This window comes from Diaphorina citri, unplaced genomic scaffold (assembly GCF_000475195.1).
Source record: "Diaphorina citri unplaced genomic scaffold, Diaci psyllid genome assembly version 1.1 scaffold92, whole genome shotgun sequence".
NCBI classification, from domain to species: Eukaryota; Metazoa; Arthropoda; class Insecta; order Hemiptera; family Psyllidae; genus Diaphorina; species Diaphorina citri.
In genome coordinates this window covers 345,752-370,358 of record NW_007377529.1, presented here as the reverse complement: position 1 = coordinate 370,358, position 24,607 = coordinate 345,752, and the positions used below count along the sequence as shown (strand labels likewise).

At 34.5% G+C, this 24,607-nt stretch overlaps 2 protein-coding genes across 2 annotated transcripts; one reads left to right on the top strand and one right to left on the bottom strand.

Moving 5' to 3' along the window:
- Positions 1-220: 220 nt before the first annotated feature.
- LOC103524309 lies at positions 221-15,983 on the top strand. Its single transcript, XM_008489324.3, is given in 7 exon segments — positions 221-506; positions 10,801-10,916; positions 11,687-11,784; positions 12,195-12,270; positions 12,273-12,380; positions 12,996-13,261; positions 13,566-15,983. Coding segments are annotated over 6 exon segments (1,647 nt in total). The 5' UTR covers positions 221-506; positions 10,801-10,847; the 3' UTR covers positions 14,596-15,983.
- LOC103524322 lies at positions 1,506-24,268 on the bottom strand. The gene is made up of 8 exons (XM_026833411.1): positions 24,227-24,268; positions 23,367-23,965; positions 22,198-22,605; positions 16,388-16,525; positions 4,658-4,899; positions 2,269-2,527; positions 1,804-2,107; positions 1,506-1,706 (listed from the first exon to the last, which is right to left on the bottom strand). The coding sequence occupies exons 2-7, from the start codon at positions 23,782-23,784 to the stop codon at positions 2,070-2,072; spliced, it is 1,503 nt and encodes a 500-aa protein (XP_026689212.1). The 5' UTR covers positions 23,785-23,965; positions 24,227-24,268; the 3' UTR covers positions 1,506-1,706; positions 1,804-2,069.
- Positions 24,269-24,607: the final 339 nt, after the last annotated feature.

Here is a 24,607-nt window from a genome sequence, read left to right as displayed (position 1 = left end):
TGGGACAGTATAAAAGTATTTAAATATTAATTTTTTAAATAAAATAAGTTAAATTACCAGTAAAACAAATGCGTTACTGACGACAGGGGAATAAAATTTCCAAGGAATAGAGCATCGTGTTTAATGGGCTTTATCCCCAAAAGAAGAAAAATATCGAAAAAGAACTATCGATAATCGATGTCTTTCGATGGTAAAGATCTCCTTTTTCTTTGATCTTGATCATTTCTCAAGTTTTTCACTCGTCTTGAAATCTCTTTTCAGTTCTAGTTTTATTTTAAACTTCATTTATCTTTTTTGTAATAATTAGATTAATTAGGTATTTCTTGTTCGGACTTCAGACAATTGACGACTTGATTTCTCGAGACTTCGAGCTCATACCCTTTTATTCGAGTGCCTTTTGTGTTAGTGCTGAGAACGAAGAAGTACCACCACTTTACTCTCAGCTCAAAGAATCAATTTGCTAGACAACAGAACTGTAGTTAGAATACGAAGATCTGCTTTGACAGGTATGTTTTCAAACACATTGAATCTCAGAGGGAAATGAACTTTGTACTGAATTTCTATCAGCAGCAAAACTGTACAGTTTCTATTTCATTGTTCCAGACTTCTATCTTTTAAATTGCTGTTCATCTGTGCTTTGTACTATTTTAGTATTGATTGTTTTACTTTGAGCAGATTGAATTGATTTTTAGAATTTTAGATTAATATGAATTAGTGGTATATCTTTTAAATTGCTGTTCATATGTGCTTTGTACTATTTTAGTATTGATTGTTTTACTTTGAGCAGATTGAATTGATTTTTAGAATTTTAGATTAATATGAATTAGTGGTCAATGAGGAAGATTATAACTCGTCTACGTTTACTGCATCTTGACCTTGATACTGTCGAACTTTTTATACTCATTTTGCAAATGTGCATACATCTTATTGTCCACAGTAAAGTGCGACATACATCATTAGTTTAAGTATAAACTATAAAAATACGACTGAAGTTATGTATGTAAATAACATGGTATTTTACATTGATTTTCCCACCATTCTTTTTTCAGCTAACCTACTGAATATCTTGAGATGGTCCAACCTATTTCAAGATTTTCAACCCACCTTTGTCTGAGTATTCATGTATTCGGGATGTTATGATGAACTCTGCAAAGCCCAAGATAGCATGGCTGGTCCTTCGACCTTGTTTCTTTATATTTTCGTGTTTAAGACTGATGGGCATCTCGATTTTCGGAGGAATTTCATAGAAAAACATTTTTGATCTGCTAAGAATCAGTACATGACCTATTTTATTACCTAAGTTTGTAATAAACGGAAAAAACTAGAGATTTTTTTCTAGGTATCTATTATACCTTAATTTACTTAGGGCTCCCCTCCTAGGTATCTATGTTGCAAAATGCAAAGTAACCTTTTCCTAGAAACCTGAGTGAAAATGCGATGCACTCCTGAAAGAAGAAAAATCAATAGGTATTTTTTTAAATATAAACTTTGTATTTGTGATTTTATTCTATACATAAAGAATCTGGTGTTGAACTTAAGTTTTCACACATTTCTTATCTAAACAAACAAATGACACACCTGTTCTAGGTTATTTACGGAGGTACCTAGCCTTTATAGAGGAATATAACTTTATACTGCCAGCATAGGACTGAAAAGTACCCTTTACACTCCCTTTAGCCTGTTCTGAATGGTTTCTATCGCTTTACCTTTATAAAGGAATATAACTTTATACTGCCAGCATAGGACTGAAAAGTACCCTTTACACTCCCTTTAGCCTGTTCTGAATGGTTTCTATCGCTTTACGAAAAGTACTCGGCCCTATGACAGTTTAGGGTTAGAAATGATTAAGCTAACCCTAACCAGCTCTAACCCTAGGCTTCCCTGAGAATTCCCTATTCATTTATCCACGTGCATACAAAAGTAAACCCCTGATTTGAGCCATTTAGAAACAAAATCATCTCGGACTTTATTCCTGTCAAACTAAATTTTCTGGTCACTCAATCCTCTGTCCTGAAAGATCTTATGGTCACATAATACTCTGTCGTTTTCTATCTTAAAACATCTTATGGTCACGTGACATTGATTTCTTCATCGTCATCTCCATCATCTTCAACCTCGGATGACTCCGCTTCGTTGTAAAACTAAATTTTCTGGTCACTCAATCCTCTGTCCTGAAAGATCTTATGGTCACATAATACTCTGTCGTTTTTTATCTTAAAACATCTTATGGTCACGTGACATTGATTTCTTCATCGTCATCTCCATCATCTTCAACCTCGGATGACTCCGCTTCGTTGTCGGTAAACTTCGTTTTTGGTCGCATAAGATCGTCCTCTTCTTCTTCGTCGTAATCGATATTTACATTCGACAGATCGATCTTTGGTCGGTCGCAGTCGGCATCGCTGAGATCCGGATTTGGGTTGTTTTTGTTGGGCAAAGTTTGTTCTCGAGAGCCCCCGTTAGCGAGCAGTTCCCTCTCTTTGGAGTTCCGCCATTTCATTCGCCTATTTTGAAACCAGATCTTCACCTGAAACAGAATGGTTGGGAATTGTAAAAGTGTGTTCACACACAGTCGACGGGCCGTCGATCCAAAACGATCGACGTCAATCCACATCGATTAATCCACCTTAAGAGGGTTGATTTTTCTTTTCAATTTGTTATTCTTATTCAAGGGTAGAAAAAAAAAAACATTTATACCGAGGTATTTGACAGATGGAATTTACCGACCTACTATCACAACAACCATTTATCATTTCTTCAGAAACCGGGCCAGGGCCATAATCGTCACCTCATTTAATGGAGCGAAGAAAGCTGCTATGTGCAGTCCTGTTCCACGCTGTAGCTCTGACTTGTGTCATATGGTCCCTGTACGTTCTCATCGAGCGAACAGTAGATGAAATCTACACAGGCATCCTGGAATGGCCATTCTGGATCAAACTGATTGTGGTGGTCATTGGATTCACGGGGGGTGTTGTGTTTATGTACATTCAGTGCAAGGCGTACTTACATATTTGTCAACGCTGGAAGGCTTATAACAGGTGAGTAACAAGAGTGATGTGACATGGTGTGGCATAAATTGTGGTTAGTAGTGAAGGTGGTCCAGGCATGTCAAATTTACGACCCATTCGTAGAAGCTGAAAAAAAAAAACATTTATACCTAGGTATTTGACAGATGGAATTTAGCGACCTACTATCAGATGGAATTTACCGACCTACTATCACAACAACCATTTATCATTTCTTCAGAAACCGGGCCAGGGCCATAATCGTCACCTCATTTAAGGCTGTCGAAGGAAGACATGGGGGTCTTGGGAGTATAGTATGATTTCATCATTAGAACAGTACGAGCTTCGCTTTTCCCTCCGTGAAAAATTCTCCTGCACTCGAATAAAACATTTACCCTGTATATTTGCACAGTTTAGTGAGTTTAGTTAAAGATTAGCTTGTTTTATAAGAGGGGATGTGTCTTGACGCGAAACATGTGTTTTAGACAAATCTTTTATTTATTATATTTTATTAATATATATTTTTATACTTGCTCATATATGAGTCGTATATTAAATATTGTTTTCCGTATTACTGGGGTGTATTAGTATTGGGAGGTTGATTTTTTATTCAGAAATTTGTATCGGGCGAACACTGGATCTAATTTTAATACTGGGGTGTATTAGTATTGGGAGGTTGATTTTTTATTCAGAAATTTGTATCGGGCGAACACTGGATCTAATTTTAATATTTTCTACAATGGCAAAGTACGAAAGGAATGACTTGGTTTTTATTTAGACATAAAATTAATTTTACGGCTCATTTTGATTAGTGATTAGGTGATTACACTATATTTATTAATCTCCCCTCTCCCTAAATTGGATTTAAAACCAAAGTTTATTTCTGTAGCTCTACACTTTCGATCGAGGTTTATAAATTGATAGAACAGTACGCCCTATAAGTAATATCTACTGACCAATCGCAGCCTTTCATCGAGTAAAGTTAAAACTCAAATAATTCCAAAGTTTGATTACATTAATCTCGAGGTTAGGATAAAATGAATAATTAATTAAAATTTTAAAGATTTATCCGCATTGAAATTTAATTGCTATCTTTTATTACTATCGGCGAAACGAAATCAAAGTGGAAAAACAAATGTAAGTAGGTACTTGGAAAAAATCAATTTAAGAATATAAATAATACAATAAAGGTGCGGAACTTATCAAATACGGCAAAGGACCCTAAAAGATAAAAGGTTTTCTGTGGTGGAAAGATTAGAAAGCTGCTCTCCCTAACTTCATGTCAACTACAGGCTGAGTTAATGTCGTTTTACAAAATAGGGACGGAACAATTTCAATTGTGTGTGCGTTTTATATTTTATAAAGGGGTGAGAAGAGTTTATGGAAAATAAAATAAGAGGAAAGCTAAAATTCTTTTATTTATCCGAGAGATTTGAAGACAAGATAAACTTCGCTTGCAAGAGAGATGAGACGAGATTTTCTAATTTTCATCAGTACTTAGGTTTTACATCTTCAATTAAAAGTTATCATTCAAATTTTGTGTGGAGATATTTTGCGGTGGCTCGTGCAATAAATACATACCTACCTCAGAAACTTTTTGTTACGAAAACTTTAGAAGGAACTAATTCTGAGGTTTATTGCTTGAATCTTACCTGAGAATCTTTGAGTCCTAATTTTTCCGCTAATTTCTTTCTGTCGGGTTTGGAAATGTATTTCTGAATTTGAAATCGTTTTTCCAGTCCCTTCCTCTGAAGATCTGAGAACACAGCTCGTCTCATCATTCCACGCCTAGGTTTTCCTCTGGAACTGTGAGCCCAGGGAAATGTTCCTGGTAACGGGAATACACTGGTTGTTCCTGGGCCTGGAAGGTTCGAATGATTGTTGTTCGAGGACACTGAAATCAAAACGGGGTTTTGCTCAGCATTATGAGGACAATTGACAAGTTGGTTCAATTTTCAAACAAATAGTTGATTGAGACTTCACGATATCCCTGCAGTCCTTCCTGCTGTATTTAGGACTACTGCACTTCTCTAGCTATCACCATCACCACTTACTGTCGATACCTAAATTGCTGCCCCTATAGGAGTAGAATAATTGTTAGTTCCAGAAACTGTTTTAAAACTAAACTTTGGAAGAATAAGTTGGACATTATCTGTTATCGACAGGCATTTCTCTTACCTGTCAAATATGGTTGTCGACATGCTAACAGACTGTGATGTAAATGGACAGGATTGTACGAGGTAGCAGGTCTAGGGATTGGTTTGGCTATGCCACTGGAAAATAGTTGGGGGGCACCGTTACTCGATATAATGTTCTCTGAAAGCACAAAATTCGTACAGATCTATCTTCAGTTGTGATCCAATAGGAAGCTCTTTAAATAATGGGACAGCATTAAACAGAAAAGAACCATCCATAACCTTAGAGATGGTTCTTTTCTGATAAGTGCTGTCCCATTGAAGTTTAATAAAAAATATCGCAATAGTTATAGTCGTGCGTAAGTAGATAGTAAGTCACTATCTGCATTATTGTAATGAAAAAAATAGAGGTGGGTGTGTGGAATTTACTCTGGATAACAACCAAACAGATGACATATTAGGTACCTAGTTAGGTATATATAAATATAATTTATTGTAGGTAGCTATATCTAAGTATGTAATAAAACTAGTATTAACACCTCCATTACAACATCATAATTGTGTTTTTGCTTGTAAATTTGAAGAGTTTTTTACCCATAAATATGGCATGGCCATCATTTCATTGGGTGAATTTCGCTGAAAATAATGTTGTACTAAGACCAAGTAGCTAAATGAAGTATGAAGTACCTAAATATAAATAAGTATGATAGATGGTATTATACAATAGGTAGATATGTATATATAGCATTATGTACCTAAATGGTTTTCAAAGTCGTGGAGGGTCTACGCGCAGAATAGATTGTACTTAGTGGAGAAGACTGAATATTGGTGGACATCTCTCAGATGTCAGAGTTCTGGAGTAAGACGACAATCTTATATCTTACCTGGAGATGGTGATGTTGAGTGGGATTCTGACTCATGTAGTTTCCGTTTGTTGTAAGTTAACATACTATAATCGGTGGCACTTGGTTCCTTGTCTTTATCCAGTTCCAAAGCTTGCTCTTGATCTTCCATATCTGCATCAATTCTTGGACTAGGTGACGTAGTGTAGTTCTTGTCATTGCTAAACTCATTTGTAGCTATCGTTTTCTCTTCAAAGTCCTGCTCGTAACAGCTCGATTGCATTGAATCTAAAGAACTTTCGTGCTCTGGCTCCTCGGGTTGTTTCAGAATATTCTCCACGTAAAAAGTCGAACTGTTGTTGTTATTGACTTGGTGGAAATTCGAAGCCGCAAAGTACCGTTTCTTCATAGGAACAAGGGGTAGAAAAACACGGGTAAAGTAGGTACAGCACATTTACCGTATCCCGAATGTGTATGTAATATGTTGAAGTATTATTTTTAACAGAAAAGTTTTATTATTATTATTAATTTATATTTCATTTTAAAATATATGTGTGTAATATATGTTCCAAACAAAACGTACCGGAAAATTTTATTCAAATTATTTGTGTTCTAATGAAAGCAGAAGTTACATATTCTCCAATATCTAATATATACCTAGGTAGAATCCCTTTTTCACATTTTTGGACAAGTGCAAATTAGTTCGAAGGAATAAATAAGATTTCCAGGTGAAAAATAAGATTAAGAATAGGTAGGTAATAATGGATAAATAGTTGAAAATGTCTTTTGGAATAGCTTTCGCTCATTGGTTAGGTTCAAATAAGCTATATGTTTTTATAAGGGGTAATTCGTGGATTCAATGTTTACACTTGACAATAATCCCCTACTTATAAAAATAATAATTCTAAAAATCAATACTCGTAGGTGACTATTGGCTACCTACTTGAGAAAAATATTTTGTCCATAAAATCTCACTCCAGAATAAAATCTAAGCAGACAAGATTTTGCCTGCAAAGTAGTTTTACAATCTGTTTTATCTTATTCGAAAGCGCTATTAAAAAAGAAGGAAAAAAGCGTAGTATGTGAAAGTAGAGGGTATTTGATAAAACGAAAGTTAGGGACCAGGGAGGTAGGGGTAATATTGTTACTAAGTGGTTCACCAGCTGACGCCATTTTCCCCCTTTTTGCTTTTTAACTTCCACAAATAATTTTCTAACAATATCATTTCGTTGAAAGGAATAGATATGTTTGTTGGCGTTATTTTGCATTGGAAATTTTTCGATAAAAGCTGAGCCATTTTTCCATCATTTTCCGATAGATCATGAAGCTAAATAAACTCTTGGCATTAAAAGGAACTTATATTTATGATTTTCAAATGCGATTTCCCCAAACTGTTCACACAAAGTCGTCGGAAAAGTCGTATATTTTTTTGTTGGAAAAGATTTTATAAATCTCAAGGGAATTTTATGTTTACAAAGGAAAGATAGTATACATTTTATATTTATATCACTAAAACCTTTCTGTGTCAAATATCCACCAATTTAGAATTAAACCACTGCTCTTAATCCTCTCATCCCTGGATTAAGAAATTACAATAAGTTAAATCCCGCACTCAATTATAACGTGGGTGGGTTAGTGCAAATATTTCACACTATGTTGAGAGGATAAAAGGTACCTAACTATGAATGACGTGTATATTTCTTTAATTTTCCCTTTATTGGTGGAAATGTCATTGTTCCCATCTCAATAGGTACCTATATTGGTGGAGATGCTAAAATTACAAAATCTATATAGGGAAAGATGTCAATGAGAGCAATAATTTGATACTTGCAACCAAGTTATTTGCTATTAAGTAGGTATGATTTTATTGGTGGAGATGTCATTGTCACCATCAACAATACAACACCTAGGTACTCGTTAAAAATACGTTAAATAGCCCTTATATTTCTTTAATTTTCCCTTTATTGTTTATTTTTTCTTAAAAATTCGTGAACAAACTGTGGTGGATTTTGTTATCTGCCTGTAGATTTAAAATTTAATTCGGCCACATAAAATTATTGGTGGAAATGTCATTGTTCCCATCTCAATAGGTACCTATATTGGTGGAGATGCTAAAATTACAAAATCTATATTGGGAAAGATGTCTATGAGAGCAATAATTTGATACTTGCAACCAAGTTATTTGCTATCAAGTAGGTATGATTTTATTGGTGGAGATGTCATTGTCACCATCAACAATACAACACCTAGGTACTCGTTAAAAATACGTAAATTGCTAGGTTTTCATGTTGATCCAGAACTGAAGTGGCATATTCACATTAATTATGTTTCAGCTAAACTGAGTAGCTGGCTATTCCTTCTTCGCAAATTACGAACGGAAGTTTCCCCCTCTGTACTAAAAAATGCCTATTATGGGTTATTTCATTCGATTTTAACATATGGGATACTACTATGGGGCCACTCTTCCAGTGCCACCCAACTCTTTATCCTGCAAAAGGGGGCTATTCGGATTCTCAGTGGTGCAAATTACTTGGACCATGCCCAGCCACTATTCATAAACCTAGGAATTATTACTCTTCCATCCCTGTTCATTTTACAATGTCTCTTACATATTAAGAAAAATAGTTCCCAGTACCAAAACTTTGCAAGTGTACATTCTTATAACACACGAAATAAGAGCGATTTAGTACCTGTACACCATCGGGTTAACGCGGCCAGAAATGGGACAAATTATTTTGGTATAATTTTCTACAATAAACTCCCACCCCACATTCGAGAGTTACCCTATATGCTTTGATCACAAACTGAGAGCTCTAAATTTAATGCCCATTACTTCCATAAGGAATATAACCAAGTACCCACAAAAGTAATTAGTGGTTTAATTTTCCATCTGAATTTGATTTCTTTGGATAGTAAGTAGGTAGGTATATGCTTTGATCACAAACTGAGAGCTCTAAATTTAATGCCCATTACTTCCATAAGGAATATAACCAAGTACCCACATAAGTATATTTTTTTTTCAAGCTCAAGGAAAGTTCTTTGTGTCCTTATGATACAGGTAATAACACATGTACCTTAGCAAAGAACAAGACAGGACTGTCAAATTCCATAGATACCCATGTTCTAGGATACCTTGCACACATTGTCATTTAAACTTCACTACTGCATACTATACAGGCAAGTGTAAAAACTATTTATTTAATGCAAACTCTGAAGGTACCTATTTAATTATCCACTTCAAAACTTTGTCCTATATTATAACAAATCTCCTAAGGATTCCAAAAATACCAATTACTTACTCCATTTCAGTAAAAACCATTGAATTGAATTGAATTGATTTATTTATTTGGTGCTTTTCAACACAGGGCTGTTAAGCACAAGTCAAGTACATATACAAACAAATATTTTATTTATTTGGTGCTCTTCAACACAGGGCTGTTAAGCACAAGTCAAGTACATATACAAACAAATATACATTAAAATACAACAATATTAATAAAATGAGAAGAAAAAATACAGCAAAAGTTACCTACCTACTTATCTGTAGAGTGCTTGAAACTAAAACATACACTATGATACAACATCTAATATTCTGTGTCTCATAAGTCATAACTATAGCTATAAATACACATAGGTAATGAAATTTTATGTGATTTGTTCAGCCACATCAAAATCAGTTTCCAAAAACTCAAGGGTAGAGTAGAAAGCTCTACTTTTAAGGTAGTGTTCTACGTAGAGTTTAAATCTATTGTAGGGTAACTCTCGAATGTGGGGTGGGAGTTTATTGTAGAAAATTATACCAAAATAATTTGTCCCATTTCTGGCCGCGTTAACCCGATGGTGTACAGGTACTAAATCGCTCTTATTTCGTGTGTTATAAGAATGTACACTTGCAAAGTTTTGGTACTGGGAACTATTTTTCTTAATATGTAAGAGACATTGTAAAATGAACAGGGATGGAAGAGTAATAATTCCTAGGTTTATGAATAGTGGCTGGGCATGGACCAAGTAATTTGCACCACTGAGAATCTGAATAGCCCCCTTTTGCAGGATAAAGAGTTGGGTGGCACTGGAAGAGTGGCCCCATAGTAGTATCCCATATGTTAAAATCGAATGAAATAACCCATAATAGGCATTTTTTAGTACATAGGGGGAAACTTCCGTTTGTAATTTGCGAAGAAGGAATAGCCAGCTACACAGTTTAGCTGAAACATAATTAATGTGAATATGCCACTTCAGTTCTGGATCAACATGAAAACCTAGCAATTTGACAGAAGATGGATTTTCCATAGATATATTTTTAAGACTGAAAATGATGTGCTGAGTTTTTGATTGATTCAAATGTAACCTATTTGAACCAAACCACATCTGTGCCCGAGTCAAAGTGATCTCTCCCTTACAAATTACTACCTCCTCGTTATTATCGCTAACAAAAAGTGTTGAATCATCCGCAAAAGCATTGAATCATCCGCAAACAAATGAAGTTGTACAATGATGTGATGTGTGTACAAAAATGCCAAGGACTAGGCATTTTTGTGAAATTTCTTGCTAAAATGATTAGCTGTAACTAACTCATTAGAGTCATTAGGAATTACAACCTTGTTGAAACTATTTCTGTATCCAGTTGTGGTGTGAGTGAAATAGTCTTTGAAAGTGTCAATGTGATGAAATTAAAAGAAAGAAATATTAATAGAAAGAAAAAAGGAGTATTGCTTACTGTGTTTTACATTGTATACAGAGAACTTATAGGTACTATGAAAGCAACGGGAAAGTATTGGAATGCTTTAAATTAATCAATTGCTATTCTTTCTTTCACAGGCTACTCAATGGAGCAGATTTTGGAACAATAGTTTGGTAGACAGATAATGCCATTGCATAAAGTCAGTGTTTCACCCATGGAGATTATTACAGCAGCCTCTGCCCCTTATCAACATGTAAGTTCCTCTCAAAATGGTTTGAACTATATGTGAAGAAATTCATCATTTTAGGCTGGTGGTGATAACATACAGTTGTTTGATTTAAATATCACTTAGAATGAGTAAACAATAATCAAACAGACCAAAATATACAGTGGTCCACAGGCTTAGAATGTTACATTCAATTTTTTGTATTGAGATTGATGAACCTCTGAATCATTGTTTATATTTGTTTTTGTAATACTTTAATCACTATTGGTTAAACTTTGTTTACAATAATGTTGTATAGGTTTTAAATAAGTTTCAACTACATATCTAAACAAAAGTAATACTTTAATCACTATTGGTTAAACTTTGTTTACAATAATGTTGTATAGGTTTTAAATAAGTTTCAACTACATATCTAAACAAAAGAAGATAATTTGAAACGAATTAAAGAAAGGACTATGCCCAAGGGTATTAGAATATTATGGAACTGAAGGTTAGTTTGTCATTGACTTACAAGTTTATGGTATCCCCAATCTACGAGACTAGGACTACAGTCTGATGGTTAAGTAAAACTTGAAAGATTTTTGGTTGGCTATACAAGCTTCAATATACTTTCATCAACCTATGTTTTCATTGCTGGCCTCTATATCCATACAATGAATGTTGGCTTTCACACATACACAGATATAAATCCATTTGAAAACTCTCCAAAATTTGACTAATAAATAAAGTTGTAAATCCAAGATTTACCATTGTGAATCCATTAATTCTTATGACTATTTTCCAAACTATCATTTCAGCCCCAATCCCCCATCAAGGTTAATCTGAACCGGTCTTCTCCCGACCGCTGCTCTTCACAAACTTCAAGTCTGTCCTCCAATGGCTTTGACATATGCCGGTAAGTATTTGACTGAATTCAAATAAGGGAAGTAAAGAATAAGGGTGAAGGGGAGGGACTTTTGGAGGTGAAGGATTTCTCTGATTTTTTTTTTTTTTTTTTTTTTCAACCAAATTTAGGTTATCCATATTGCTTGTGCTTAAGTATCTACCTATCCATAGAAATAGAGGCAAATAGTAAACTACCTAAGTACTTCCTGTGAGTCTGGTGTAGTATTAATACTAATACACCCTATGAAATTGTTTGGAACATCAGTTTCTTTGTGTCACGTTCTACTCTCTCTCCTTTGTTTCGCAGATTGTTCGGTTCTAACGTCTGTTTTCTCTGTGTAGTAGTTTGTTTTCTGTTTTAACTAATATCTCCTTTCTACTGTTTTACCAAGTACAGTATTTGCTGTTTATGTCTTTCAGGATTTGTCACTGCGAAGTGACACCCGAGGCATCTCCTGACGTATCTCCTGCCTATTGTTTCTGGTTCTCTCCGCTAACGTCCATCAGGCATGCCTGCAGCAGTGGATCAAGTCATCCAACATCAGATGTTGCGAACTGTGCAAGTTTCAGTTCATCATGCAGACAAAAACCAAACCTTTCAGTGAGGTCAGTATATGTACTGCGCTCGTGTCGTTCATCAGTCATCACTGATTGGAATCTGAGTTTGAAGAGTGCGAGTGGGTACTTTTAGTAAAAGTTACTTTGGTAAGAAATATAGGATTTAGATGATAAAAAAATCTCAGAGAGAGAGAGAGAGAAAGAAAGAAAGGGGAGGGAGGGACAGGGGGTGAAGAAAATTACCAATACAGTGGTTCCTTATTTTCCTTAAACAAAAAAAAATCTATTTCATGGCTGGGATTGGAACTCATGCTCTCCTGTTTACTCAGTGTCATTCCATACCTTGATCTTGATCTTGCCATTATCCTTTTTTAGGCTTTAATGGCAGGATTCTCACTTAGTGACCTCTTCCACCCAACTGGTTTTGTCAGCCCAATAGGCCCGACTTTTATCCCATCGTGGAATAGAAGATGAAGAGAGGAGGGATAAAAGTCCCAACCTGGATAGAAAAAAGCAATAAAAACTATAAGTAGTGCTTTATTTATTTTAGACTATCAGCTTAGAACAACATCTAATAAATATGAGTTGTCTATTTTTCAGTGGGAACATAGACTATCAGCTTAGAATAAGGTATCCCAATAAATATAATTTGTCTTTTTTCAGTGGGAGCATCTTGAAATGACGGGCATGGAGCGAAGAAAGCTGCTATGTGCAGTCCTGTTCCACGCTGTAGCTCTGACTTGTGTCATATGGTCCCTGTACGTTCTCATCGAGCGAACAGTAGATGAAATCTACACAGGCATCCTGGAATGGCCATTCTGGATCAAACTGATTGTAGTGGTCATTGGATTCACGGGGGGTGTTGTGTTTATGTACATTCAGTGCAAGGCGTACTTACATATTTGTCAACGCTGGAAGGCTTATAACAGGTGAGTAACAAGAGTGATGTGACATGGTGTGGCATAAATTGTGGTTAGTAGTGAAGGTGGTCCAGGCATGTCAAATTTACGACCCATTCGTAGAAGCTTAACCCATCCTTTAGGGCTGTTTGCCCCTACACCTAAAGTCTCAGGGTGGGCTTTTTGTGTATGTGTCCATTGCATTAAATCGTACGGTCCATAGAGAACTAGAGGGTACATTGTTTTCCAGGTTAATAATGTGTTGAGGACAGAGGGGTCCAAAATAGCATTTTGAAGAAAAAACTTATCATTTGTGTGACTCATCTGTTTACAGAGTGATCTATGTCCAGAATGCCCCTGAGAAGCCAAGTCTCCCTTCCCCCCAGCTAGCTATGAAATCCCCTGGCTGTCCCGAGTCGCACGTTGTTCATATGGAACACCCCCCTCACCTATGTGCTGCCCCTGCTCCCTCCTATGTAGATCCTAGCTGGGATGAAGACATGATGAGTAACACCAAGAGCATTGATCTGAAGGGAGTCAGGAATCTACACATCTTCTTCAATGAAGAGAACAGAATCTGCGTACAGAAAGATGAAAAACAATCTCGTCTCGTAGATTATTTGGAAACTGGTGAACCTAGTAATCCTGAGACTACCACTAGCAATGTGATATCTCGCCCTGAACATGATAACATCAATGGAGGAGGCACCACATGGCATATACAAATAGAGAAGACATCAGCTGGTCCTGACATTACCAAGGCTATTGACAATAGAACATTTGAGGAGGTGACCCAAGCTGAGCTTGACGCGAGACCGTATAGAAATACGAACGAAGACTACAAGGTAACTTGTAACAATGATGACAGTGAGTCTCCTGTACTCAATCTACAGATCAAGAAAGCGGAAATTGTCATTAAGTTTGGAGGAAGTCCCAATGAAAATGTAGCTAATAACACGAACGATACTGCGGCCGTGGAAAATGATAGAGGTGATAATGCAGTGAATATTAACATTAACCCAGAGGAAGCCAAGGCTGGGAGTTCTAAACTGACCGAGTTGCCTAACCCTGACCTGAAGAAGAAAACTAACGAATCTCAAGCAGATGATGAAGGAAGTGAGGACTCTCTATCAGGCTGTGGCTCTCCTACGTGTAGACTACTTCCAGAACCCACGGAATACAATGCAGCTACTACCAGTGTTAGACCCAAGAGTTATCCGTTTGACAAGAGACAATCTCGTAACTCTGGAACATGGACTCCCAATGTGGAGAAGGAGAACCCCACTGGTTCAGATCAGGACATGGGATCACAATCCCCACTCCTCGCTCAAACAAACAATTCAGAAACAAACAAAACTAATTGAACTGTGATTTAACTTAAGTACTTAATGTAGGTTTTATTTCTATAGGTATAGCGTTTTGTTATGGGGTCTCTAGTGTTTATTTTTGTTCGTGTCAGTAGTTTCAACTTTCTTCCTTCAAACAAAATTGTTTCATTTCACAGATTTTTTCTTTTCAAATTTATTTTCGGAGGTACAAGACTGTTTTTTTTTCAATTGCTGTCACAAAACTTTGAATAAAATTCAATGAATATGTTTAAAAAGAAACATTTTATAGAATTTCCTTGACTTTTCCTACCCTACGCTTTCTTTTCTGAATGGAATCCATTTTAAATGTAAAGCTCACTTGGAGCTGTAGTTGATTAAACTACAACAAATGTGGTGGTGCTATTGCAAGTTTAACGCTTTTACCTCTGAATACGTTGATTTATTTTAATTCTTCATCCGATCTTGAAACTTTTGACAATACGAGTTTTATCTCCTCTAAAACTAATTCTTCATGATCTATCTTTGTTTCTCTGTGTTGTCTTGCTCCACTAATTGTTGCATTTATTGATAAGTACTTTTTTTTTCTTGTCAGCTTTCAAAGTTTATGAACTTTTTTCACCTTTTTGAGTTCTATTTTACTTTCCACGAATAATGTATCAGGATATTACTATTGATGCCTCTGTCAACATGAACTCGCACAAATGTATCAAGAACCACAGAGATAGTTGAAATGAAATTATTGAGTCCATCACAATAAGTTTATTTAGAGAGGAATCGAACAAGTAGTTTGCTTGTAGGTAACTGTCGATCATTTTATTAAATGACGAAACTTTTTTTTTTTTCAATTTAGTTATTGTATTGAAATTTTCAAATTTTGAATGATAAATTCATTAACCAAGTTGGTATGAACGATTATATTTTCATTTATTTTTTCTCTGAAATATGTGAAAGCGAATTGTGATCTCAAAATAACACTGAATTTATTTTATTTTTTTTTATTTTAATGCGTTTTTGTATAATTTCCTCTATTTTTCATAAAGTGATGATCCCGTGGTAAACTCTAAACTTAATTAATTTGTTCAAATGAAATTTACAAGTGATTAATGTCATCCAAACTAAATGAAAAGTTTGGACAGATATATACAGAGGCAGAAATCAGAGAGAGTTAGGTGTTAAGAAAAAGGAAATTAGGAAAATAATCTGGAAAATATATTTCAACTTTGATGTCCCATCATGTAGAAAATAGAACACCCATTTCTTAATGAATTTTCTAAAGCATAGAAGTCCCCTCATTAATTAGTTTGGCTTTACAATCCAATTTTGCTTTCGGAAATTTTTAACTTCCTGAAGTATATTTACGTTTTTTCTTCTTTTTCTTTTGAAAACTTTCGTTTTATTAAACGAAAAACATTATTTGAGTAAGCTCTTTTTGTAACAAGGAATATGTAAGGATGATGTAAATGACCAATAAGCGTGTTTTGATTTTATTTTTTTCAATGAGGAAGATTATAACTCGTCTACGTTTACTGCATCTTGACCTTGATACTGTCGAACTTTTTATACTCATTTTGCAAATGGAGGACAATTGACAAGTTGGTTCAATTTTCAAACAAATAGTTGATTGAGACTTTACGAGATCCCTGCAGTCCTTCCTGCTGTATTTAGGACTACTGCACTTCTCTAGCTATCACCATCACCACTTACTGTCGATACCTAAATTGCTGCCCCTATAGGAGTAGAATAATTGTTAGTTCCAGAAACTGTTTTAAAACTAAACTTTGGAAGAATAAGTTGGACATTATCTGTTATCGACAGGCATTTCTCTTACCTGTCAAATATGGTTGTCGACATGCTAACAGACTGTGATGTAAATGGACAGGATTGTACGAGGTAGCAGGTCTAGGGATTGGTTTGGCTATGCCACTGGAAAATAGTTGGGGGGCACCGTTACTCGATATAATGTTCTCTGAAAGCACAAAATTCGTACAGATCTATCTTCAGTTGTGATCCAAGAGGAACGAACATTCTCTACTCGGTACGCTATGGCATTTAATTTTAATGGCTAACTATACCGTGAGTTTTTTCGACAATGTCACAGCTTTGGTTTTTTTTTCTCTTCTTTTCAGAAAGCCATGATAGTACCTAAGTAAAATTGTGATCCAAGAGGAACGAACATTCTCTACTCGGTACGCTATGGCATTTAATTTTAATGGCTAACTTACTATACCGTGAGTTTTTTCGACAATGTCACAGCTTTGGTTTTTTTTTCTCTTCTTTTCAGAAAGCCATGATAGTACCTACCTAAGTAAAATGATGGAAAATAAGGCTCAACCAACAAACATTAATTAATTAGGTCACTATGGAAGTCTTCGTCTTGAAGTTTTTATGTTTTTAACTTTTTACGTCAGAAAAACGCATTTCTCATTTATAATGCTCTGGTGAAAAGCTCAAACTATTTTCATTACAACATCGTGTGTGTTAATTATTCCTGCTGACAGTTCTGGGCTTCAGTAAAATGATGGAAAATAAGGCTCAACCAACAAACATTAATTAATTGGGTCACTATGGAAGTCTTGAAGTTTTTATGTTTTTAACTTTTTACGTCAGAAAAACGCATTTTTCATTTATAATGCTCTGGTGAAAAGCTCAAACTATTTTCATTACAACATCGTGTGTGTTAATTATTCCTGCTGACAGCTCTGGGCTTCTACTTTTGCCCGTCAAAATTTTTCAGATGGTGTAAAATTTGGACTTTGAACTACATTGGAATGCCTCTTCATTGTGTGGTCAAATAGGTTAAGATATATTGAGTAGGGCGGGGAATATAATGGGTCAGAGTAACGCAGTGCTGGATATGTAGCTCAGTGAGAATGAAGGTTATAATACTCGTAACACTGAGAAGTCGTTTTGGTGTGTTGTCGAAATAAGAACTTTTTCAGGTTTGTCAGCCAACTCACCGTCTGTGCTATTCGCCTTCAGTTTCAGTATTTATACGTTTAGATTCCACAATTCTATCCGTACATAAACATTTGCAATTATAATGAATTTATAGTACCTACCTATATTATTGAAATGAATAAAAGCGTATAATTTTTTTGTTTGCTTATCAAAACGTATGCTAATTTCATATCATGTTCAATTTTGCTCGTTTTCTTTTTTCCAACTAAACTGGTGCAACAAGGGGTAGAAAAACACGGGTAAAGTAGGTAGAGCACATTTTCCGTATCCCGAATGTGTATGTAATATGTTGAAGTATTATTTTTAACAGAAAAGTTTTATTATTATTATTAATTTATATTTCATTTTAATCTGGGCTTCTACTTTTGCCCGTCAAAATTCTTCAGATGGTGTAAAATTTGGACTTTGAACTACATTGGAATGCCTCTTCATTGTGTGGTCCAATAGGTTAAGATATATTGAGTAGGGCGGGGAATATAATGGGTCAGAGTAACGCAGTGCTGGATGTAGCTCAGTGAGAATGAAGGTTATAATACTCGTAACACTGAGAAGTCATTTTGGTGTGTTGTCGAAATAAGAACTTTTTCAGGTTTGTCAGCCAACTCACCGTCTGTGCTATTCGCCTTCAGTTTCAGTATTTATACGTTTAGATTCCACAATTCTATCCGTACATAAACATTTGCAATTATAATGAATTTATAGTACCTACCTATATTATTGAAATGAATAAAAGCGTATAATTTTTTTGTTTGCTTATCAAAACGTATGCTAATTTCATATCATGTTCAATTTTGCTCGTTTTCTTTTTTCCAACTAAACTGGTGCAACAAGGGGTAGAAAAACACGGGTAAAGTAGGTACAGCACATTTACCGTATCCCGAATGTGTATGTAATATGTTGAAGTATTATTTTTAACAGAAAAGTTTTATTATTATTATTAATTTATATTTCATTTTAAAATATATGTGTGTAATATATGTTCCAAACAAAACGTACCGGAAAATTTTATTCAAATTATTTGTGTTCTAATGAAAGCAGAAGTTACATATTCTCCAATATCTAATATATACCTAGGTAGAATCCCTTTTTCACATTTTTGGACAAGTGCAAATTAGTTCGAAGGAATAAATAAGATTTCCAGGTGAAAAATAAGATTAAGAATAGGTAGGTAATAATGGATAAATAGTTGAAAATGTCTTTTGGAATAGCTTTCGCTCATTGGTTAGGTTCAAATAAGCTATATGTTTTTATAAGGGGTAATTCGTGGATTCAATGTTTACACTTGACAATAATCCCCTACTTATAAAAATAATAATTCTAAAAATCAATACTCGTAGGTGACTATTGGCTACCTACTTGAGAAAAGAAATATTTTGTCCATAAAATCTCACTCCAGAATAAAATCTAAGCAGACAAGATTTTGCCTGCAAAGTAGTTTTACAATCTGTTTTATCTTATTCGAAAGCGCTATTAAAAAAGAAGGAAAAAAGCGTAGTATGTGAAAGTAGAGGGTATTTGATAAAACGAAAGTTAGGGACCAGGGAGGTAGGGGTAATATTGTTACTAAGTGGTTCACCAGCTGACGCCATTTTCCCCCTTTTTGCTTTTTAACTTCCACAAATAATTTTCTAACAATATCATTTCGTTGAAAGGAATAGATATGTTTGTTGGCGTTATTTTGCATTGGAAATTTTTCGATAAAAGCTGAGCCATTTTTCCATCATTTTCCGATAGATCATGAAGCTAAATAAACTCTTGGCATTAAAAGGAACTTATATTTATGATTTTCAAATGCGATTTCCCCAAACTGTTCACACAAAGTCGTCGGAAAAGTCGTATATTTTTTTGTTGGAAAAGATTTTATAAATCTCAAGGGAATTTTATGTTTACAAAGGAAAGATAGTATACATTTTATATTTATATCACTAAAACCTTTCTGTGTCAAATATCCACCAATTTAGAATTAAACCACTGCTCTTAATCCTCTCATCCCTGGATTAAGAAATTACAATAAGTTAAATCCCGCACTCAATTATAACGTGGGTGGGTTAGTGCAAATATTTCACACTATGTTGAGAGGATAAAAGGTACCTAACTATGAATGACGTGCTTATATTTCTTTAATTTTCCCTTTATTGTTTATTTTTTCTTAAAAATTCGTGAACAAACTGTGGTGGATTTTGTTATCTGCCTGTAGATTTAAAATTTAATTCGGCCACATAAAATTATTGGTGGAAATGTCATTGTTCCCATCTCAATAGGTACCTATATTGGTGGAGATGCTAAAATTACAAAATCTATATAGGGAAAGATGTCAATGAGAGCAATAATTTGATACTTGCAACCAAGTTATTTGCTATTAAGTAGGTATGATTTTATTGGTGGAGATGTCATTGTCACCATCAACAATACAACACCTAGGTACTCGTTAAAAATACGTTAAATAGCCAAATACAAAATCTATATTGGTTACATTAAACCAAGTCAATTATTATTTATTAGTGGAGATGTCAATATTACCATCAGTACTTATGTATTGGTGGAGATGCTAAATTTACAAAATCACATTGTCAAATCAATGCTGTCAGTTATGTAATTTATAATTTTATTATAATGACCAAACCCCCTTGGGCTAATTTTTTGACGAAGAAAAACAAAATCAACTAATAATAAAATTATGAACTGTCTTAGTTTAAAATAAAACTACTTTAGACATTAAACAATTAGAGGTGTAACATTGTCTGTTTTATTAGGTACTTGACCTGCATACAAATCGTCAGGGGTGACGAGATATTTCGTTAACTCCCCCACCGTAGACATCTACATTGCAGGTGACATAATGATAGGAAGTAACATTAGTCAGGTGATGTATGCATGTGACATTACAATGTTATCAAGACTCTTCAGTTTACACTTCGCAAATCAGTGGCGAAAACAAAGTGATAGAGAATGCCAAAGGCATTAACCCCACCCTTCAATGCTTTCGTTAAAGTTTAACGCTACCGAGTAGAATTGCAAAGCAAGAGAAATACAATGTGTTTTTGGCACATCCACTAAAATATTGGTGGGTTACTCATGTTTGAACGACAAGATGCGAGTATCTACAATTTAGTGCAAATCAGTGGCGAAAACAAAGTGATAGAGAATGCCAAAGGCATTAACCCCACCCTTCAATGCTTTCGTTAAAGTTTAACGCTAGAAATACAATGTGTTTTTGGCACATCCACTAAAATATTGGTGGGTTACTCATGTTTGAACGACAAGATGCGAGTATCTACAATTTAGTAGCTAGGTATCTACAAAGGAGGATTTTGCTAGATCCCCGACTCTCCGATATGACATTAGTTAATCTCCAGTGGAGTGAAATTTTGTAAAGAAATGAGAAAACACCTAATGAAAAAAAAAACCTACCTTGTGCAAAATGTTATAACTTCGACACTAAATTTGTGTCTTCAAAATAAATTCGCGTATACGCTACTATGAACAGTGTTCGGTGTACTTTATTGCTTTAGTTTTGGGTTTAATATGAAAGTTTGGAGCTTTATGATATGATGCAGAGTGCAAAGTATCTTTTGAAATAGATGTTGTAGGTACGAGTTAGACAATAATTGTAGTGTTTGTTGTACCGTCACAATTGTAGGTATTTTCGTACGTTGGCATGGAATATATCTTGTTTGTCCTGCCAGAATGAGACTGAAAAGGCCCTTTACTCCCGCAGTATAGTACATTTGATGGTTGAAATTGTGTCGAAATAATGTCTGAATTCTAATGTGAACTGATTTTATGTATTTAATCAAGAGTCTATTAATGAATCATTTGAAGAAAAAGGCAGCCAAATTTAATGAGCCGTACTCAAAATCCTAAAGGACAAATCCATGCAAACTTTTAGAATTACGTAGTAGGAAGGATTTATCTTGTAGTGAGGTAAAGGAGCGGTTCTTATTAACAGCTTTCATACAACTAGGAGGAGTGTTTGAGTATGGTTATTGGTTAATTATGAAAAAATTGGATACTTTATGAAATTCATTTATAGGTTGGTAGGATACAAAAATAATTGGTTTTAGGAAGGATTTATCTTGTAGTGAGGTAAAGGAGCGGTTCTTATTAACAGCTTTCATACAACTAGGAGGAGTATTTGAGTATGGTTATTGGTTAATTATGAAAAAATTGGATACTTTATGAAATTCATTTATAGGTTGGTAGGATACAAAAATAATTGGTTAGTTTGTTGTACCGTCACGATTGTAGGTATTTTCGTATGTTGGCATGGAATATATCTTGTTTGTCCTGCCAGAATGAGACTGAAAAGTCCCTTTACTCCCGCAGTATAGTACATTTGATGGTTGAAATTGTGTCGAAATAATGTCTAAATTCTAATGTTAACTGATTTTATGTATTTAATCAAGAATCTATTAATGAATCATTTGAAGAAAAAGGCAGCCAAATTTAATGAGCCGTACTCAAAATCCTAAAGGACAAATCCATGCAAACTTTTAGAATTACGTATTAGGAAGGATTTATCTTGTAGTGAGGTAAAGGAGCGGTTCTTATTAACAGCTTTCATACAACTAGGAGGAGTATTTGAGTATGGTTATTGGTTAATTATGAAAAAATTGGATACTTTATGAAATTCATTTATAGGTTGGTAGGATACAAAAATAATTGGTTCAAGTTTCTTACCTGATCGGAAAGCCGGTTTCCCATGGTCCGTTCCTAGAATTGCACTAACACTAAATTTTAACACAGGTTTCACATCCACAGCCTTGGTTGATTTGGAGAGGATCAAAATATTCTTCTCATGCTCGATCTGTTTCGCATCTAGATTTTCATTATGATCCAAGTCTTCATTGATTTCATGTGTTTTGAAAGCACCATTTATGTAAATTTTATTATTTAACCTGTCCTGGGATTTCTTTTGACAGTTTGTACATTTTTTAGAATTGGAATTTCTACAACAGACACGAAAACTGTGTAAGCTATTCGTTCGTATTGATTCTTGACGAGCTTTGCTATCTTCTTTATCTTCTGATTCCTCGTCTTCGTTGTCATCTCCCATCGCATCCTCAGGTCCTGCATCATTTCTCAGTTCTAGATAGACAAACATGAAACAGAAATTAACCGATTTTATTAGATATTTAGAGTCTTGAAAAGGAAAACCCATTGTAGGTATGATCAAGCGCTAATCTACTTAGGAAGCTCTTTAAATAATGGGACAGCATTAAACAGAAAAGAACCATCCATAACCTCAGAGATGGTTCTTTTCTGATAAATGCTGTCCCATTGAAGTTTAATAAAAAATATCGCAATAGTTATAGTCGCACGTAAGTATAGATAGTAAGTCACTATCTGCATTATTGTAATGAAAAGAAAAAAATAGAGGTGGGTGTGTGGAATTCACTCTGGATAACAACCAAACAGATGACATATTAGGTACCTAGTTAGGTATATATAAATATAATTTATTGTAGGTGGCTATATCTAGGTATGTAATAAAACTAGTATTAACACCTCCATTACAACATCATAATTGTGTTTTTGCTTGTAAATTTGAAGAGTTTTTTACCCATAAATATGGCATGGCCATCATTTCATTGGGTGAATTTCGCTGAAAATAATGTTGTACTAAGACCAAGTAGCTAAATGAAGTATGAAGTACCTAAATATAAATAAGTATGATAGATGATATTATACAATAGGTAGATATGTATGTATAGCATTATGTACCTAAATGGTTTTCAAAGTCGTGGAGGGTCTACGCGCAGAATAGATTGTAGTGGAGAAGACTGAATATTGATGGACATCTCTCAGATGTCAGAGTTCTGGAGTAAGACGACAATCTTATATCTTACCTGGAGATGGTGATGTTGAGTGTGATTCTGACTCATGTAGTTTCCGTTTGTTGTAAGTTAACATACTATAATCGGTGGCACTTGGTTCCTTGTCTTTATCCAGTTCCAAAGCTTGCTCTTGATCTTCCATATCTGCATCAATTCTTGGACTAGGTGACGTAGTGTAGTTCTTGTCATTGCTAAACTCATTTGTAGCTATCGTTTTCTCTTCAAAGTCCTGCTCGTAACAGCTCGATTGCATTGAATCTAAAGAACTTTCGTGCTCTGGCTCCTCGGGTTGTTTCAGAATATTCTCCACGTAAAAAGTCGAACTGTTGTTGTTATTGACTTGGTGGAAATTCGAAGCCGCAAAGTACCGTTTCTTCATAGCCTCCTCATAGTCACTTAAATATTTATTGTAATATTGAATCGGATACATTAGTCAATATTATTGGAACAGAATTATGTTATTTGAACATAAATCTGAATATAGGACTCGGAAGAATCTTCTAACTAGGTTAAAACATGATCGATTCCTTTAAAAAAGTCACCAAAAATCAAATGAATGTGAACATTGTATAGTTAAATAAATATCTATTGTGTCATTCTCTATTGAATATCTACAAAAAAGAATAGCTATTATTATTCCATCATTAGTTTTAAATTATTATTTCTTATGAAATTGATGTATGAACCAATTTTATTCCCAATGATACGTTCGAGTATTATTAAGTAGGTAAGTATCGGATACAATAGGGATCTTTAGTAAGTAGGTACTGATCGGTAAGTAATGGATTTGGAGGTTCAGGTACCCACTTCCCATCGTTATTAAACTACGATGAGTTAGCCAGTTAGCTCGACAAACTAAACAAGACTTTTACCATTGATTTGACGATAGCAGTTTGAAGATTGATGGATACCTTAATAGCATTTAATGAAACAAGATCAATAGAGTAGGTACCAGATGAAGCTATCTTATTGAACTTTGAACTTTCACAAAAATAAAAACGTAATAATGAGTAAACACAGGAAAAACAATTTTAAAAGTAGGTTTTGGATAGGGTATACTCCAGGAAATATTTTCTTTTTATTTAAACAGATTAATATTTTTCTTTTTCGTACAAACTTTCACACTTCTTCTAGTAATTAAAAAATATTAGAAATAAATTATTATTTATTTAAAAATAAATAATTAAAAACAAACTCTATTTCAAAAGTTGAAAATAGTTGTGACACTAGAACAAAAGTTTTATGAATATTAA